The following is a 19986-nucleotide window of genomic DNA, read 5'->3' as shown; positions in this document are numbered from 1 at the left end:
GTCAGTGGCAAATGCTTGTCCCACTTGTCTCCCACCTTTTTGATAAAGGCGTTACATGAGCTGGGACTTTCCCTGACTCTAAGGATTCTTGGAAGATTACTAGTGTCCACTATCTTTGTAGCTACTTCTTTTCGTATCCTACAAAGTATCCTATCAAATGGACCCCTCGCTACATTCACACATGCCACTTGGACACCCCTCAATATGTTCACACATGCCACTTTGACACCCATCAAAAAGTTCACACACCTTTCAGTGTAATCATACACACCACTTGTACATTCTACACTCAATTTACAGATGAATGTGCACTCAATCACTGCCATTTGCATACAATAATTTTACACCCTCGCTCCATTCATAAGAACATAAGGACGTGGGAAAGAGGAGGAGCTTCAGGCCTGCACTGCCATTCAGTGAAATCATTGCTGATCTGATGTGGCCTTGACTCCAGGTTGCTTCCTGTCACCCATAACTTGGCCTTGGTCATATTCAATGACGCAGCCTCCGTTACTCACTAGGGAAAAGAATTCCTAATGCTAATGACCCTCTAACAAAAGAGTGCCCTGGGCCCCATCCATCTTCAGTTGCTTCCTCCATCCCTCTACTGTAAGGTCAGAAGTAGTCACCACCACCTTTTCAAGGGCAACAAGTGTAATAAATGCCCCTCCAACCAGTGACACCCATATCCCATGAATGAATTTAAAAAAATTTCCTCTTCATCTCCAATTTAAAAGAGAAGTTCCTGATTTTGAAACGTGCTTCCTAATTGGAGATCTCTCACGAAGGAAAACATCCCTTCAACGTATATCCTATTAAATCCCCTCATAATTTTAGAAATTTCAATAAGATCACCTTTTACTCTTCCAAAGTCATGAATATAGGCCAGACCCTACTCAATTTTTCCGCATAGACAAGTCATTTATCCCAGGAGTCAGCTAAATGAATCTTACTTGTATTGCCAACAATGTAAGTATGTTTCTCCTTAAGTGAGATGACTAAAACTGTACCTGTAGTGATTGTAATGAGTTCAGCCAGCTGGACCTTATAGAATAGGAGTTTCCTGATTGGGGCTGTCCAAACAGGGAGCCCTGGCTGACAATATAAACAGGAGTGTCAGAGATTATGACACTCTGAGAGCTGATTCTGAAGAGGCAGTACTAGAGTCAAGGACTTTTCACGTGTAAATAAAGGGTGACTTGGTGATGGGATACCAGCCTCTGTGGAGTTATTTTAGTACCAAGCACCTTAGATGTGGTGTCACCAATGCCTTGCACTATTGTAGCAAGACTTCCCTAATTTTGTACTCCATGCTCCTTGTAAAAAATACACAATATTCCATTTGCTTAATTACTTTCCATAGTTCCCTACTGAGATTTTGTGATTGATGTGCAAGGGAACGTAAATCCCTTTGTACTGCAGTGTTCTGCAGTCTCTCCTGTTCAATAATATTATACTTTTCTATTCTTCCAACCAAAGTTGATAACATCACATTTTACTATATTATATTCCAAGTGCCAAAAGTTTTACCACTTACTTCACCTAGCTAAATATCTTTGCAGAATCTTTGCCCCCTACTTATCTTCACATTGTCAGCAAATTTAGGTACAATACAGTCAATCTCTTTATCCATGTTAAAGGTAATAGTTGAGACACAACTACTGATCCCTGCAGGTACTCCACCAGTTACAGTCTGGAATCTTGAAGATGATCCATTTATTCTGACTCTTCCTTCCTATTAGTTAGTCAGTCCTCTATTCATGATCCAATGTCACCTTGACACCTTAAGCTCTTATATTGTGTAGTAATATTTGATGTGGTGCCTTATCAAATTGCATTCTGGAATCCAAATACACAATATTTACTGGTTCCTCTTTATTTACCATGAAATAACTGAGACATTAGTCTAACATAATTTACAAATGTACAAACATCTGAATTAGGTGCAGAATTTGGAACACCCTTTTATAAAACCATGTTGACTCCACATGATTGCATTATGAGTTTCTACATGACATACTACCTCCTTACTGATGGATTCTATTATTTTACAATGACAGATGTTAGGCTAACTGGCTATGGCGTGCAGTTTTCTGCATTCCTTCTTTCCAATCTGCTGAAATTTTCCAAGAAGTTCGGTAATTTTGGAAGATTTCAACCAATACATTGACTATCTCCCCACCACGTCTTTTAAGACACAGGTTGCAGACCATTTGGTCCAGAGGACTTGTTAGTCTCAAGTCTGGTGAACATTCCCATCACTTTTTCTCCAGTGATAGTGATTGTTTTGAGTCCCTCCTAGCATTCTGCCTCTTAATTTTCAACAATTCTTGTGATGCTTTTCCTGTCTTTTGTTCTGAAGATAGATGCAAATACTTAGTCAAAGCTTCTGTCATTTCCTGTTATTGATCTCCAGTCGCATCCTTTAAGAGTTCAATATTCCCTTTAGTTACACTTTTCTCTTTTATATTCTTGTAGACATTTTTATTGTCTTTTATCAACCAATTTCTCCCTTTTTCTACTTATCTTTTGCTGATTTCTAAAACTTTCGGACATCATTTCTGCAGCCCTCACTCTAGTTTTATATTCTTTATGTGTACTCCTCATTCTATTCACATAATCAATCTTTGTATCCCTCAAATTGTTCGTATGCCTTTTACACACATCCCTCATTCCCCTTTGCACATAGCCTCTCAGTTCACACTGTTATTTCTCTCGATAAGTTTCACACACTTCACTTACTTTTCTCACTCTCACTCATCCTCCTTCACTTCCTTTGAATTTATTCACTGTTCTTTTTAAATATAATATGCTCACAATCTTATTTAAGTTCCACACATCTTTAAAGCTCAACCTGCTCTTTCCACATTATACTACATTACTAACAACAACTGTTCTGTATTCTATTTCTTTTCATTGTTAATCAGAGGAATGTAGAGTCCCTTTTTCAATGCATCCAATCAGTTGGATCACAGGCTTGAATTATAACTGCCTATCAATCTACAAAGACAGTTATTGTTTCTTGTGTTTTGAAATGAGTGCAGTATGGGATTTTGCAACTTCATAACAACTGAGCACAACTGTTGACTGAAATAATTTTAGACAGATAAATAAAGGTGAACTCTGTAGTTCAGCTCACTGGTAAAAATAATGAAAAGCAAATGGAGTGAGCAGTGCCCAAGTGTGTAAACATGCATCTCCTCTTACACCCTCATGCATGTTGGATATCATCAAATTGCTTACATACCAGCCGCTATATGCAAACATGCCTGAGTAGAAAGCCAATGGAATTCTGTCTAGTGTAACTGTATTACTGTCGAAAGCATTTTGAAAGTTTTCAGTGTGCCCTGTAAAGAACAGAAACTGAGTTTAACATAGGATAAACGTTCACAGATTTCAAAGTGTTATAGACCACAAATATGTCTCAACTGGGATTTTGGCATGTCAATATTTGAAAAATCTTAATTATTGATATAATAAAGAAACAAGTTCCCTAAAAATTATGGAAACCTATGTGTGATTGATTATGTTTGTAGCTCGGTCTATCAATGCAGGCAACATTGAACAGAGACAGATAGACATAATGAGGTACATGTAATTACGCTTGGCATAAGGCCTGAAAAGAAGAGATAACAAGCAATAAAGGTAGTCAAAAAGCAAAAAGCACCACCAAAGCTAAGGAAATTACAAGTTTGATTAAAATTAGAAAAAAAATTTGCGAATTAAACATTATACAACAATAGTGAATGGTGAAAGAGGAAATGAAGTAATGGGCCAGTTCTATTCTCACAAGAAGTAAAGATGATATGGCAAAACTGAGCTGGTTCAATGCGTAGAGAAATTAAAATTGAAATACAACCTAAAAAGAGTCAGCACAGCTCAATAAACCAAATATCTTCCTGCTCTGCTTTAATCTGTGAATTGCTGTCTGTGCTATTTTGTTTAATTACTTTATACGCAGACAATAATTGGCAATTGTGGAATCAGATTTTTAACCTTAATAATCTCGAGACACTGTTTAACATGAATACTCAATCAAGTCAGATCACATGTTTCTCTATGATTATATGCTTTTTCACTGTTGAATTCATGATTTATTGTAAGAATTCAGGGACCGTACTTCACAAATCCACTATGACTGCAGCATGTTATTCTTTCAAATGCAGTGACTAGTGGTGTGCCACATGGGTTGGTGCAGGGAACTTTTTTATTTGTTATTTATATAAATGATCTGGATGTGAATGTTTAGGGCATGATTAGTAAGTTTGCAGATGATACAAAATTAGAAGGTATCGTCGATAGCAAAGAAGATTATCAAAAATTACAGAGGGATCTTGATCAGATGGAGAAGTGGGCTGAGGATTGTCAAGTCCAATTCAATACAGATAAATGTGAGGTCTTAAGTTGCACTTTGGAAAGTCAAACCAAGATAGGACTTATACAGTAAATAGTAAGATCCTGAGGAGTGTTGTGGAACTGAGGGACCTCGGAGTACAAGTACATAGTTTATTGAAAGCGGCGTCACAGGTAGACAGCGTAGCGAATAAGGCATTTAGCATGCTGGCCTCCACCGGTTGAGATATTGAGTAAAGGAGATGGGATGTTATGTTACAGTTTTATAAGTTGTTGGTGAGGGTGCACTTGGAGTTTTGTGTGCAGTTTTGGCCACCCCGTTACAGGAAAGACAGTTAAACTGGAAAGTGTGCAAAGAAGATTTACGAGGATGTTGCCAGGACTAGTAGGCCTGAGTTATAGGGAGAGGTTGGCCAGGATAGGGCTTTATTCCTTGGAATATGCGAAAGTGAAGGGTGACCTTATTGAAGTGTATAAAATCATGAGGGACATAGACAGGATGAATGCATATAGTCTTTTCCCTAGGGATGGGGAATTGAAAACTAGAGGGCATAGGTTTAAGGTGAAAGGGGATAGATTTAAAAAGGATCTGAGGGGCAACTTCTTCATGCAGAGAGTGGTGTGTATATGGAATGGGCTGCCAGAAGAAGTGGTTGAGGCAGGTACAATAGCAACATCTAAGAAAACATTTGGACAGGTACATGGATGGGAAGGGTTTAGAGGGATATGGATGAAATCCAGGCAATTAGAACTAGCTGAGTGGGCACCACAGTCAGCATGGACCACTTTGGGCCAAAGGGCCAAATTGTATTACTCTATGCTGCACTAAACTCTATGACTCTAAAGTGACTCTTCTTCAGACCAGTTCTGATGAAGGGTCACTGGTCTTGAAATGTTAACTGTTTTCTCTCCACAAATACTGCCAACCTGCTGTGTTTCTGCAGTGCTTTCTGTTCCTGTGTGTTTCAGATCTCCAGCACCTGCAGTTCTTTGTTTTATTTTACTGCTAACTTCCATGCATACTGACACTAATTTACAATACATAAAAAGACAAATAATGCGTACTTCAGATGACATGAACCCAAGAGAGTACAATTACAGTACAAAATACAGTCTGTCCCAATGATCCAATAACCAATGTGATGTGGTCAGCTTAACCTCTTCCATCACTTCATCTTGTACACAAAAAGCAGGACAAATCCAACCCAGTCAGTTACTGGGCCAAAAATATTCTCTGGGTCATCAGTAAAATGATGGAAGATGTCATCAGTAGTGCTATCAATCACCACTTACTGTGTAATTACCTGGTCATTGACCCTCTCACTGAGGTGAGAGCGGCTGCCCTTGGCATCAAGGCTGTATTTGACTGTGTGTGGTATCAAGGAGCCCTAGCAAAGCTGAAATCAATGGGTAATAGGGGGAAGGCTCTCTGCTGGTTGGAGTCATACTTCGCACATAGGAAGATGGTTGTAGTTGTCAAAGATTAGACATCTTAGCTCTAGGATATCTCTGCAGGAATTCCTTAGGGTAGCGTCCAACCATCATCAGCTGCTTCATCACTGATCTCCCCTCAATCATAACATCAGAAATGGAGATGTTTGCTAATGGTCGCATAATTTTCAGCACCATTCATGACTCCTCAGACAGAGATGCAGTACATGTTCAAACATAGCAAGACCTGAAGAATATCCAGGCTTGGACTGAAAATTGGTAAGTAACCTTCAAGCCACATAAATGCCAGGCAATGGGCAATAACCATGTCCAACAAGAGACAATCTAACCACCATCCTTCGACATTCAATGGCATTACCATCACAAAATCTCCCATTATCAACACCCTGGGGGTTGCCATTGACCAGAAACTGAATTAGACTAGCCATATAAGTATATTGGCTACAAGAGATGGTCACAGACTAGGAACACAGAAGTAAGTAACTCACTGCCTGATTCCCCAAAGCGTGTCCATCATGTGCAAGGAGTGAAATGGAATACTCCCTCCTTGCCTAGAGGGTACAGCTCCAACAACATTAAACAGGCAGAACACTATCCAGGACAAACAGCCCACTTGATTGACGCCGCCTCTACAAACATCCAGTCGCTCCACAACCACTGCTCAGAAGGAGCAGTGTGTACCATCTACATGATGCACTGCAGAAATTCACCAAGTCTCCTTGGGCAGAGCCTTCCAAACTGCCAATAACCACTTCCATCATTAAGGACAAGGGCAATATATACCTGGGAACACCATTGCCTCTATGCCACTCACCATGCTGACTTGGAAATCTATTGATGTTCCTTCACTGTTGCTGGGTAAAAATCCTGGAATTCCATTTTAACAAAATTACTTGTCTATCTACAATGTTTCAAGAACGCAGCTCACCATCACCTTATAGAGGGCAACGAAGGTTGTGCAATAAATGCTGTCCCAGCCAGCAATGCCCACATCCTATGAGTGAATTAAAAAGAAATTGACCCAACAAATATGTCTCAGGCTCTTAAGACAAGGATGAATTACCTGTAATTAGGTCTGCCTCACAAAACATCCCTGCTGAGCTGCATTTTTTAAATTCATTTGTACCAAAGCTACCAACAGCCAAATATCCAGGTGCACAAGTAGTGAGAATCTGCATTCCAACATAACGATTCTATGATTCTATATAAAACAATCCCATAAAGATTATATAACATATATAAACCCAATAATTCACAAATTCAATCAAGCCATATAGAGAAAATATATAGAGAAAAAAGTGGTAAGATTAAGAGGCAATTAAGATTAAGATGAAGAAAGATTGGCAATTAACAAAAAGAGTAGTAACAAAGAACAAACTCAAAAATGAAAGAAAAGCAGACAGGTTTGTAGATTGATAAAATAGATGTCAGATTAAATTAATTGCTGAGAAATGCATCATGGTACATTTAGGGAGGTATAATAAGCACAGTTTATATCCTGTAAGTGGTAACATATTAGAAGAGGATACTTAGGATTCAGATAAATATTATTTTGCATAAAGCTTGTAGGATAAACCGAAAACGTTGTAAATAAAAATCATGTCATAAAATACTTTTTATAATTAAGGCTATGGAATACACAGCCAAAGGGATAATACTAATCGTATACAAAATATTGAATAGACCAAATATGGAATATTGTATCCAGATTTGGTTGTGTTTTTTTTGGAATAATGTTAAGGATAGGATAGAGAACAAATACAAAAATATATGAAAAACTTTAGTTATGAGAAGAGGCTAAAGAAGTTGGAGATTTTTTTTATTGAAACAGCAGGTAAAGCAGAGATCTGATAAAGGTGTCCAACATAATGAAACATTTTGATAAATTGGGAAAATCTATTTATAATAATATGTGAGCCAGTAACTGGTAGATTTAATTTTAACATTGTCACCAAATGAACAAAAAAAAGTGATAGGAGATTTTGTTTCTGGAGAGGTTTGTTTGGTCATTGAATGTCCTACATTAAACAGTCATGGAAACAAATTGCACAGTAACTTTTAAGGGTAAGGGAGAATATTGTTGAAATAGAACAAGTTAATTAAAGAATTGTGAAACTAATAGGTGAATGTGAGAAGTTGTTGATAGCTGTTTCAGAGATCCAGTACGTGTATGATGAGTTGAATGACATCTTCTGTGTGGTATATGTATGACTTGAAAAGATTTTCAAAAAAAAATTTTTAGATATATTCATACCTTCAGCCAAGACCATCATCCCTGGAACAATGATCAATCCTATTGCCAGCAGTTTAAAAATTGTGAGAATGATCTGAATGCGGGCAGTCCAGTTCACACTGCAGGAATTTACATACACCACCAAAGCTGCAGGATAAAAAACACAAAAAGAAATCTTTGTCACATTTGAATAAGACAGGAAAAAAAAAGCAGTAGTTTTAAAATATCATAATTAAAAACCAAAGAGTTCAGAAAATACTTGGAGTTCAGTTTTACCACCAGTAGGGGAAGGGATGGGAGGTCTTGCTCACACACTGGACCAAATGAGATCATTGTTGGGAATTCACCCAGGTGGTGGACAATTGTTTTAGAACTACACATTCTAAAGCCAACTAGAGAGCAAACTCTTTCTGATATGCTAAAATTCAGCAAAAACTTTCAGCAAAATAAGGAGGGAGAAATTACAAAATATTAGAAAGCTAGTGAGAAACATAAAACAGGTAGCAAGAGTTTCTATGGGTATTTAAAAAAGAAAAAAAAGTGTAATATAAGTGAACATTGCTCCTCAAGAGATAGATTGTGGGAATTTAATATTGGGAAATAAGGTAATTGTGGTGGATGCATCAGGCAAGTAGAAGACACAAATAACATCTCAAAAATACTTGGAAATCAAGAAGGAAAAGAGAAGGAAGATCTGGGTGTTACTCTTGCCCGGAAACTGAACTGGACTAGTCCTATATGTACTGTCATGTAAGATCAGATCAGAGGCTAGGAGGCATGCAGTGAATAACTCTCCTCCTGACTACCCAAAGCCAGTCCACAATTTATAAGATGTAAGTTAAGAGTGCAATGTAATACTCTCTAGTTGCTTAGATGACTGCAGCTCCAACAACACTCAAGAAGCTTGACACCATCTAGCACAGCCACCTATCGACTCCCTTTACCACAGATCTTCAGTAGCAGCAGTGTATATGATGTATAAGAGGCACCATAAAAATTCACCAAAAATCCTTAAACAGCGCCTTCCAAATCCACAACAACTTGCATCTAGAAGAACAAAGGCAACAGATACATGGAAATGCCACCATCTGCTAGTTCCCCTCCAAGCCAGCCAGCATCTTGACTTGGAAAAACATCACTGTTTCTTCAATGTCACTGGGTCAAAATCTTGGAAATCTCTCCCTGATAGCATTGTGGGACTATCTACAGCAATAGGGACTTGAGCACTTCAAGGAGGCAGCTTGCTACCCATTCTCAAGGGCAAGTAAGGATGTGCAATAAATGCTCAGTCAGCCAACAACACCCATGAATTAATTAAAATAAAGAAGAAAGACAAAGGTCTGTAGACTGGAAAATAGAGTTGAAGCCATAACAGATCACTCATGAGCTTATCAAATGGTGGAGCAGGCTTAAGGGGCTGAATGGCCCACTCCTGCTTCTAAATTGAAAATAAATAAATGAAAAGAAATAGGATGTTTATATTCTAGGTGCTACTCTCTGTAGCTCTTAGCAACATTTCAATGTGATCACAATAAACCTACCAAATCCGAACAGTAGAGGTAAGACCTGCTCAACCACACAACTCAAATTACAATATATACACGTCAAAAAACATGAGGACTTCAGGCCCAATTGCTAACCTGACACAAGACAGATCAAGTTTCTGTGACTGACAGGTATAATAACGTTACTTACAGACTCCTGCAGCTGTGAGAAGTTTTACTGCCAAAACTGGAGCTTGGCAAGGGGCAAAGAATGGCTCAACGATATAGCGTCCAAATGACAAGCCAACAACAGCAGTGAGTGCTGGTCTGCTCAGAAACAAGGGGAACATTTTACTGTGGAGATGAATGTAAACATTATACAGAATATATGTGTGTTTATGAGAGAAGCAGAGTGATCAACTGGCACTCTCTTTTTAATTACATAACTTTTAATTTCATTTCTTCTTGAAATTATAATACGAAACATCATCCAGTAATTGTGGAGATTAAACACCAAAACAAAAATACATTACAAATTCCAACTTATCCATTTCAACAATTAATGTTTACGAACACCAATCTTAGTACGTGATTTTCATCTCTCTCTCTACAGATCTATATACACAACAAAATTCACAACAAATTGTATACTTACAGATTGCGCAATAAGTTATGGAGAATTTTCCCTTTCCAACATGGAACATTGGTAGCGCAGAAGTTAAAGTCAGAAAGCAGACTTATCATCCTGTTCCAGAAAATATGTGCCTGACATCACCTTAACCATACCCTGTCTTTGTCACCTGAGGCGTCTGCCTCATGAATTAAATCTAACCCGGACCTTTACAATCATGATGCTATTTTAGTTTGAAAAATTGGAAATCTGCCCAATGCTGACCCAGCTGAGTGAAGCCTAGTGTAATAGGTTTCTAAGAGTAGCTGTACTCATTGTTTATTTCATCGTGATTTGTCTTTTTTTTAAGAAAATGACAAAGTAGTAGTGAATTTGGAGAGTTCCTTCTTCAGATTTTATTTTTCTTAAACTCTATGAATAAGCATTCAAAGCTGAAGCTGGGTGACGTTCTTGCTGCATAAAAACTGAAAGAACTGCGGATACAGGTCTGAGGAAGGGTCACCGGACCCGAAACATTAACTCTGATTTTTTCCTCACAGATGCTGCCAGACCTGGTGAGCTACCAGCAACATCTGTTTTTGTTCCTGACATCCTTGCTGTGTTTGGGTCACATAAATAGGAAGTGGAGAAGCAGAATCAGTGTTTCAGTCAGTTTGAAGACAACGTGTGAGGGCTGCTGCTTGCAGAATGCCAGTGATTACAGGTCAGTAGCAGGTGGCTCAGTGGTTAGCACTGCTGACTCACAGTGCCAGGGGCCCAGGTTCGATTCTACTCTTGGGCGACTGTGTGGAGTTTGCACATTCTCCCTGTGTCTGTGTGGGTTTCCTCCTGGTGCTCCGCTTTCCTCCCACAGTCCAAAGACATGCAGGCCAGGTGGATTGCCCATGCTCAATTGCCCATGGTGTCTAGGGATGTGTAGATTATAGGAGGATGGGTCTGGGTGGGATGCTCTGAGGGTCAGAGTGGACTTATTGGGCCGAAGGGCTTGTTTCCACACTGTAGGAGTTTCTATGCAGAATGCCAGTGATTGCAGGTCAGTAGCAAGTTTCCATGTTCTGCCTCAGCAGTGGTGCATGCAGAAGTTGTGAATGAGTTCTGAAGCCCCCTCCAAAATGATCTACTTTCCTGCAGCAGTGACAGTTACCACTGTCCTTAATGTCTTTGCCTCAGGTCATTTCAATGTGCTACAAAGCACGGTTCAGTCATCTCGCAGTCTGTAATTCACAGATGCAGCAAATAGGTCACCAATGCTCTCTTTGCCAGAGCCAATCATTACATTGCTTTCCTTATGCAAGCCAATATTCACAATGAAAGAGGTCACGGATTTTCTGCAGTATTAATTTCATGCATCTGTAAGGAATCACAAACTGCCTACACATAACTATCATGTCATCTGAAAAATTTATTCTGGCCTGGATTTTTCGCTTCCAGGTCAGATGCAGAGACTCCTCCCAGCACCACAAATCTGACCCAAGAAGTAGGGCTGCTTGGGAGTTGAGCCCACTGACCATGGAACGAGGATGGATGCTGCCTGCTGTGGATGTGGCTTAGCTGAAATCCTGAATGTGAACTGGCACTGTGTGAAAGATTAACAAAAATATAACAATAAAACCGAAACCAACTCTTCAGCCCTCATCCGTCACACACTACGGTTCCCCAATGCTTCCCATGCTACATTGATGCCAACTCAAATACTCTACCCATCTCCATCTCCCATTCTCTCCATACTAATTTATAATCCTCTCCCCACACAAATAGCCCCCTCATAACCTTCACCCACCCTGCATGGTTCTTTACAGCCCTAATGCTAACTTAGTGAACAAGGGATCCTTGTGAATTCAACCATGGAGCACTACTCATGTCATTTAAATCTGCTGGCTTATGTTAACAGACAGAGTTAAATATAATGCAATTGTTTTCGTGCACCATAACTTATTTCAAAGCTTCAAGGGCTAGGCTTGACAGACATGTTAGTCTGACGTCAGTAGTAGGGAAATTATTGGAAAAAAATTCTGACAGACAGGATTAAACAATACTTGGAAAGGCTGGGATTGATCAGGGTTAGTCAGCACAGATTTGTTAGAGGGACATCCTTTCTGACTAATTTAATTGAATATTTTGGAAAGATCACTAAATATATTGATGAGAGTAGCGTAGATGATGTGGTTTACATGGACCAGTCCTACATGGAAGGCTGGTCCAAAAGCTGCATCCATGGGTTCAAAGACAAGGAGGCAAATTAGATGCAAAACTGACAACAAATAGGAGGCAAAGGGTGATAGTGGAGAGGTTTATTTGTGATTGGAAGCCTTGACCCTTGCTGTTTGTTATATACATTGACAACTTGGATATGAATGTAGATGGTATAATTACCAGGTTTGCAGATGACTTGAAAAGTGTTGTTGATAGGTCTCAGGCTACTGTCTGATATTGATCAGCTAGTAAATAGGGCAGAGCAATGGCAGATGGAATTTAATCCCGATAAATATGAGGATTGCATTTTGGAAGGTCTAATCAGGGAAGTACACATACAATGAATGGTAGATCTCTCGGGAGTACTAATAAACAAAGGGACTTTGGTGTAAAAGTCCATAGGTCCCTGAAGGTATTAACACAGGTAGACAGGGTGGTGAAGAAGGCATACAGGATGCTTGCCTTCATTGGCCGGGGCATAGAGTATTGAAACAAGGAAATCTGTTACAACTTTATAAAACATTAGTTAGGCCACAAATGGAATACTGTGTGCTGTTCTGGTAACCACACTATCGGAAAGATGTGATTACACTGGAGAGGGTGCAGAGGAGATTCACCAGGATTGTTTTCCTTGAGCGGAAAAGGCTGATGGGGGATATGATTGATGCATGCAAAATTATGAGAAGTATAGACAGAGTATATCATGAGAATCTCTTCCCCATGACTGAAGTGTCTAAGACTACAGGGCATATGTTTAAGGTAAGGAGTAAATAGTTTAGAGGGATCTGAGAAAAAGATTCTCACCCAGAGGGAGGCACCTTCCGAACCCAGAATCTCTTCCATCTAATAGGACAAGGGAAGCAGATACCTGGAAACACCATCACCGACAAGTTCCCCTCCAAAGCCACTCACCATCCTGACTTGGAATAAATCTCCGTTCCTTCAGTGTCGTTGGGGCAAAATCCTGGAACTCCCTCCCTAATAGCATTGAGGGTCTATTTAGACCTAATGGACTGCAACCGTTCAAGAAGGCAGCTCCCCACCACTTAGTCATGCGCCACTAGGGTTGGCCAGTAATTGTTGGCCCAGCCAGTGACATTCACATCCCATTAGCGACTTTAAAAAAATGCAATGCAGAAATTCAAGAAGATGGATTACCACCATTTTCTCAGGGGAAATTAAGAATGGACCTTAAATGCTCATGTCTCATTAATGAATTTTAAAAATGCTGTGGCAGTTGGGTTCAAGAGAATATTTGTGTGCAGTGATCCATACATGGTCCCACAGAACATAATTTATGTGTTTCTACTTCTGTTGGAACTTATTGGCTAGCTCCTGAATTTGGGTCCATGATTTAAGCACCACATAAAACTTTGTTAGAACTGTTTAAAGCTAACAGCACTATTTAAAGCCAAATTGTACATCTCTTTAATATGCTGTGTATTTGTGCTACAGCAGAGCAATATTAGGCCTTCAGGAAAATCCCCTTGACAATAGAATGGCCGAGAGACATTAATGCAAGGGATGGCCTGAAGGAGGGAGTTTCTGTTCCCTCAGGAGGTAGTGTGAGAGGTTTGCATGTTCTTTGCTCGTAAATCTTACGTTTGGTACCACCAGTTTGGCATTGAGTTTGCATGCAGTTTTATTAACATTTGATGACCTTACACAAGTGATCAAAGTTAGTGAATATATCCTTTCATTTCAAATCCTGCCAATTTGCCTCACTCACTGCTCCTTTCACCACATTTCCTTTACCCACTTAACAATCTATATCAAAAAGATTCAAACCTGACATTCATGCACTTCACCTCACCCTCACATACTTAGCATCTCTGCAAGTTGCCCATTCAGGTCTCACTGCTGGCACATGCAGTCAACTATTCAATTGTGGCATGCACATCTCCCAAACACATTGAAACATGCTCACTGATATACTTCAGTTTCTTTTGTAGGACAACGTTGCCAACATAAATAGTAACAAAAATAGACAGATGGGGACAGGTTTGGTGTGAGCTGACCTGATTGAAAAATTTGTGCTAGGGATAATGGAGTGGCCATCTCGCTGATACAGTGGCCAACAATAATGCTGAAGTCATCAAGGATGATTGCATGGTCCTGCATCATGGTCTTTCCCAATCCAATGGACTCTCTGTTTTAGTGTAGAAGCTGCAAATGTTGTAAGTATTCTATTTAAGTTTCTCTTATATTCGTACCCCTACTCCGACACTGCTCTCTCACATTTCTGCTTGCAGATATCCAAGATATCCAGCCAATGGACCATGACGCTAAAAGCCTAGAGAGAGAAACACTAACTCCATTCCCCACTCATATCCGCCAGCTGAAACACTGACACTGACCATATGTAGCAGTGTTGTGTTGAGTCAAGATCAGCACAGGGTGAATCATGGACACAGTGGCATAGGATGAGAAAATTCAACAGCTAGTTCAGTTTATGGAAAATATAATTGCACATGAGATCGTCTGTAGAGGACTTGGATGAGGACTTTGATGGGATGATGGACAGAAAACTCCTGATCTGCATTCACACAGAAATGGTTGGTGCAATGACAATAGGCACCAGGAGGGTTGCCAAAGTTAAGGATGTTGGTAAGATTTTCGTAAACTGAGAGGCCTAGATAGAGTGGACATGGAGAAGATGTTTCCAGGAGTAAGAGAGTCTAGAACTAGACGACAAAGCCTCAAAGTGGAAGGATGACCCGTTAGAAATGAAATGACGAGGCATTTCTTCAGTCAGAGGCTGGTTAATTGTGTGGAACTGATTGTTGCAGAAGGCTGTGGAGGCCAAGTCATTGAGTGTATTTAAGACAATGATAAGTTCTTAATTAGCAAGGGGATCAAGGGTCGCAGGGAGAGGGTAGGAGAATGGGGTTAAGAAACAAATCAGCCATGATTGAATGGCAGACTCAAATTGCTGAATGGCCTAATCTTGTTCCTCTGTCTTATGGTCTTATAAGGAACACAGAGGAGTCAGCTGTAACTTGACACACGGTTTTCTGAAGTTTGGAGTCTGTGCTTTGCAGTGGCTAAGTGGTCACATGTGAATACTTGTGGATTCAGAAGTTTGGAAAGTCTCACAGCAGTGCAGTATTCTATGCTGGAGATGAAGATACTTGCAATTTGTTTGCATATTTGTTTGTTCATTGTTGTCCAAGGTTAAGGTGCTCTTTATTTAAAGAGAATTAATTATATTTAATTCTAACTTGCTAGAGACAAGCTGGCATAGCTAGGATTTGTGAGGATTGCAAGCTTCCCCAAGATGCATTGATTGTAAAACAGATTGCTTTGTGAGAGCCACATGTCAACTCTGCCCTATAGCAGAACTGAAAGAGATTGCACTCCCTGAATGCCCAGCTGGTGCGTGACCATTGACAGTAAATCATTTAGGTTAACATCCAATATTCTCACAGCAGTCATGAAGCCTTCATTTTGGGACTACTGCTGATGTCCATAGCTAAAGAATGCTGCAGTTGGCATGATCATGGAAATGAATACACAGCATGAAGTTAGCCTTTTTCTTTTAGCTGTCTGTCTGCATTAATGTAATATGTGGGTCAATTGTGCATTGTAATCCTCTTTTCCAATTCCAATTTAGCCTCCTAATTGTTTCACTTGGTAGAAAGTATGAGATTATTAGCATTACATGGGGGTATCTTACCTGATTACAATGATTTCACACCACAATCGCACAAAGGCTGGAAGTGGTCCCAAAGTCTCCATAAGATAGATATAGTGTCCACCAGATTTCTTAATGCTTGTTCCAAGTTCTGCATAAGACAGAGCTCCTGATGCATAGTAAATTGAAAAGACATCAGCAAATGGTAATATCACATTTTACAACAAAATTTGCAATTTGCTGTTGAATGTAATTATTTTCCCCTTTTTTTTCTCTTACAAATCCTTAAAACTTCCACATACATTTTATTTCCAAATATCCAAAGATGTGTGCATCTTTTTCAGGTCTCTGTTCTAAGTCTCTAAATGCCTTCATGGAAGGTGAAGATTATTCATCACAGGCTATTCTGTGACTCTTCCCATGGTAGGATATGCCCCAATGAGGCAATGAGATTCTGAGGAAGGGTCACCGGACCAGAAACGTTAACTCTGATTTCTCTTCACAGATGCTGCCAGACCTGCTGAGCTTTTCCAGCAACTTCTGTTTTTGTTTCCCTTTTTATCTGTCTCCCTCTTCTAATAATTCTGGTTCAAACCAGAAATTTTCTATATGGTGAGTAGTGAGGGGCATTGGCTGTCACCTCACTCTGTTGCACTGGACTCGCTCTAAAGCAATTCAGCTTAATTTATTGTAAACCTTTAAAAACTGATCATATGCAAAAATAAGTGTAGGAATAACAGATGCATCCTCATGTGGTGTCACCCTGTGAAAATGTGTTGATGCACTGTGCTAGACCATATCCCTTTGTACCAGTTGAAACTCCCCACGATAAGAGCTAAATCTTAGATTCCTTCCCTTTCAGGGCAGTTGGCTGACAAAGCTGACAATTAAGCACGACTGTACCTTCCTGGTCTTCAGGATTTAAATGGTTAAATTGAGAGATACTGACAGGAGGAGGGTTGTTCAATCAAATCAAGGCTGATATGTGACCTAATTCTTTAAACTGGTCTTTAGCCCATATCAAATATTATCTTTGGATGACAGCAATCTAGCAATCTCAGTTTTAAAACTAACAATTGTTTATAGCATCAATTGATGTTCACAGATGAATCAGCCTTTGCATATAGAAGCGTTTCCTAAATTCACTCCTGAAAGATCGGGCTCTGAGGCCTGGGTTACACCTGCTTATCCCGGGCTCCGCAATCGTATCAGTTCCCTTTAGAGGTTAAAAAATTCAGATGAAATTACCTCTTAATCTTCTGATAATGGAATGCAATTCTTATTTGTATGATGTCATCCTTGTAAGTTAAAGCTTGGTAACCATTCTCATAAATTTAAATTGCACTTTTTCCACGATCATTATATCCATCCAAATATATGGTGCTCAGGATGGCTTACACTATATCTCAAGTGTGGTCTAATCAGGGTTCTGCAAAGCTGAAACATGACTTATATTCAAGTTCTCTAAATACAAAGGATATCAATCCATTCCCCTTTTATATTACCTTCTGCACCCGTTCATATTTAATAGTCTAAGTAAATGGATTCTCAAGTCTCAGTGGATTGTTCACTGTTTCTAGCTTTTTCACTATTTAAAATGTATTCTGTCCTAACCTTCTATCCAAACTGTTTGACCTTCGTTTGCCCATTTTGAATTCCACGTCACCGTTGTTGCCCATTCACTTTGTCGATTGATCCATTTTTATAATTTTACATTTTCATCAACAAAACCAACTTTCTTTGTTTTATCAACAAGTTTGAGTATATGGATTCTTTTTATCCCACCATTGAAATGAATAAATACCATGAATTTTTGCAGCCCAAGTATAGCTGCTTGTGGAATTTTGCAAGCCAATTATAGAACTTGCTCATTAACCCTTCACTGTTTCTTGTCACTCAGTCAGTTTCTGAACCTGGTTAATAATTTGTCTTCAATTTCATTGTGTCAACTTTAGGGAACAGTCTCTTATAAATAACTTCTGGGAGTCCGTATAAATAAGATCCATTCCCTGCCTGTACTTTTAGTCATTTCTTTGAAAATAATCAGTCAGGACTCCCCTTTACAAATCGATGCTGGCTCTTTCTGATCAGCTTAGTATTTTCAAAGGTTTAATCACTTTATCTTTAATTATGGGCTCTTGTAATTTCTTAACATTTCTCCCATATTTTTAGGTATAGTAATGAGAGTTCATGAGTTACTTGCTCCCAGCTTCATTGAAGCAAAAACACAGAAATTTTACAGGTAAAGTTGGGAAACTCAATGGATACAATAAAACTCTGGTGAATGTGCACACTCAGGTGCTTGATGCACTGGCAAGGCTCCCAGACATCCTTTTGTCACTGAGAAGGACAACAGAGGAGTCCAGCTTTAAGTGCAAACAAGTGCATTGCACATAGCTTGTCCTTTCCTTAGCCTCTGCTCCACTTCCCTGTCATATTTCCAACTCAACGGCACAGCCACTGCTACTCCAATAACTGCTACAGCCTTTGTGCAAACAGATAGCCAAACCCTCTGCCCATCATTGTGAGAATACAGCAGCACTCCCTGTTAATTCCTGGAATTCTCCACAATACCTCAAATTAAAGCTTGCAGTATGTATTGAGATTTTCTAACGCAGAAATTCTTCAAAGTCACCTTACTTGCAAGCTGGATGCCTTGCCTTTAAAGGAATGCTAGCACCAGGCTCATCTTGCAGCTGAATATTTTATCTTTTATGAATAAAATGAAATTTGTTGAATGGACCTGCATCGCCTATATGTGGCAAATGGGCATATTAGTCAATATGGCTATGTGGTATCATGAAAGGGCACATTTGGTCATTTTCAGCATTTGCAGGGGATGAGCTTCCATCTCCAGCTGTTTTGCCATATGAGTTACATAGGAGGTAACTGTTCAGTGACACCTTCAAAAGACAATTATCCTCAGCAGAGATCCTGATCTGAATCTCATGTCCCAACACTTTAAGCAGTTTATTGAAGCCTGCTTTATAAATTGTAATTTCTATCTTCAACACATTTTAAAATATTTTAAATTTTCCTCAGATACACACTACAACACAGTGTGGTCTTCAGCTGTTGTTCTGGCTTCCTTTCATGTGATTTCAAAGGTTGCATGACAGTGACAATGGAGCAAATATACAGTACAGTTGACTGTATTTGGTGCTTTTGATAACCAACTCCAAATGGTTCATGACAATACGTGAAAGCCTTTGCTTCAAAATGTTTTTCTTGAAATATGAATGCACAAGTGATAAATGTGTTTGGTCAAGGAAGTGGGTGAACATTTCAGTTAAGAAATGGAAGTAAGAAATTAAATATGAACAATTTATGAAGAGCCTAACTTTAAGCCAACAGGACTTCATTGTTCTATCTTTGCCCAAATTTTGAGCTACAGAGCAGAGATGTCAATCTGCTGTATCTCCACAAACATTAAGAAAAATGTGCACTTACCAAACATTGAGAGAATTCCACAAGCCAACCAGATCACCAGGGATGTCCCGACATTGCCAGAATTGATCAGAACTCCTTTGGGTGAAATAAATATACCACTGCCTATTATAGTACCAATTAAAAATGACACAGATCGCAACAAGGTAACCTTTTTTCTCAAAAACACAGCTCGCTCCTTAGAATCAGTTATATCCTTAATGTTTTCTGAAGAACTTCCCATGATTTTAAAAATAAATCACTTAAAAAGATAAGTTGGTCAAGTTTGAAAAAAAAAATCTTTTAACCTTCCTACTGTTAAATATCTTCTGGTGCAATATATTTTTCTTTGCAGAGAACAAAGTCTTTGGTCCCTCCACTGTGTCAACAGAAAGAAATGGTAAACGTGAAGCTCATTTAAAGCAGCTGCAGTTGGCAACAATTCCCTAAAAGAGAAACAAAGTGGAAAGAAGCCAAAAGCTTTCCAAAAGAAAACTAAATGAATAAGAATTAATTTTTGGAATAATGTTTGACAGCTGCTGCAAAGAAAATCATCTTATTAAATAGTAAGTAAAAATTA

General features: G+C 39.1%; 1 protein-coding gene across 1 annotated transcript in view; it reads right to left on the bottom strand.

Moving 5' to 3' along the window:
• The window catches only part of LOC109917895 (cystine/glutamate transporter-like), a 43070-nt gene extending 23420 nt beyond the window's left edge, over positions 1–19650 (bottom strand). The window contains exons 1-5 of the mRNA XM_020517766.2: positions 19431–19650; positions 16023–16149; positions 9734–9849; positions 8060–8185; positions 3248–3347 (exon numbers count right to left, since the gene is read on the bottom strand). Of these exons, the coding sequence (XP_020373355.2) occupies positions 3248–3347; positions 8060–8185; positions 9734–9849; positions 16023–16149; positions 19431–19650 (689 nt within the window). The remainder of the gene's footprint in view (positions 1–3247; positions 3348–8059; positions 8186–9733; positions 9850–16022; positions 16150–19430) is intronic.
• Between the last annotated feature and the right edge of the window lie 336 nt (positions 19651–19986).

Source organism: Rhincodon typus, chromosome 18 (assembly GCF_021869965.1).
Source record: "Rhincodon typus isolate 14 chromosome 18, sRhiTyp1.1, whole genome shotgun sequence".
In the NCBI taxonomy this organism is placed as follows: Eukaryota; Metazoa; Chordata; class Chondrichthyes; order Orectolobiformes; family Rhincodontidae; genus Rhincodon; species Rhincodon typus.
This window is presented reverse-complemented; position numbering and strand designations above follow the sequence as displayed.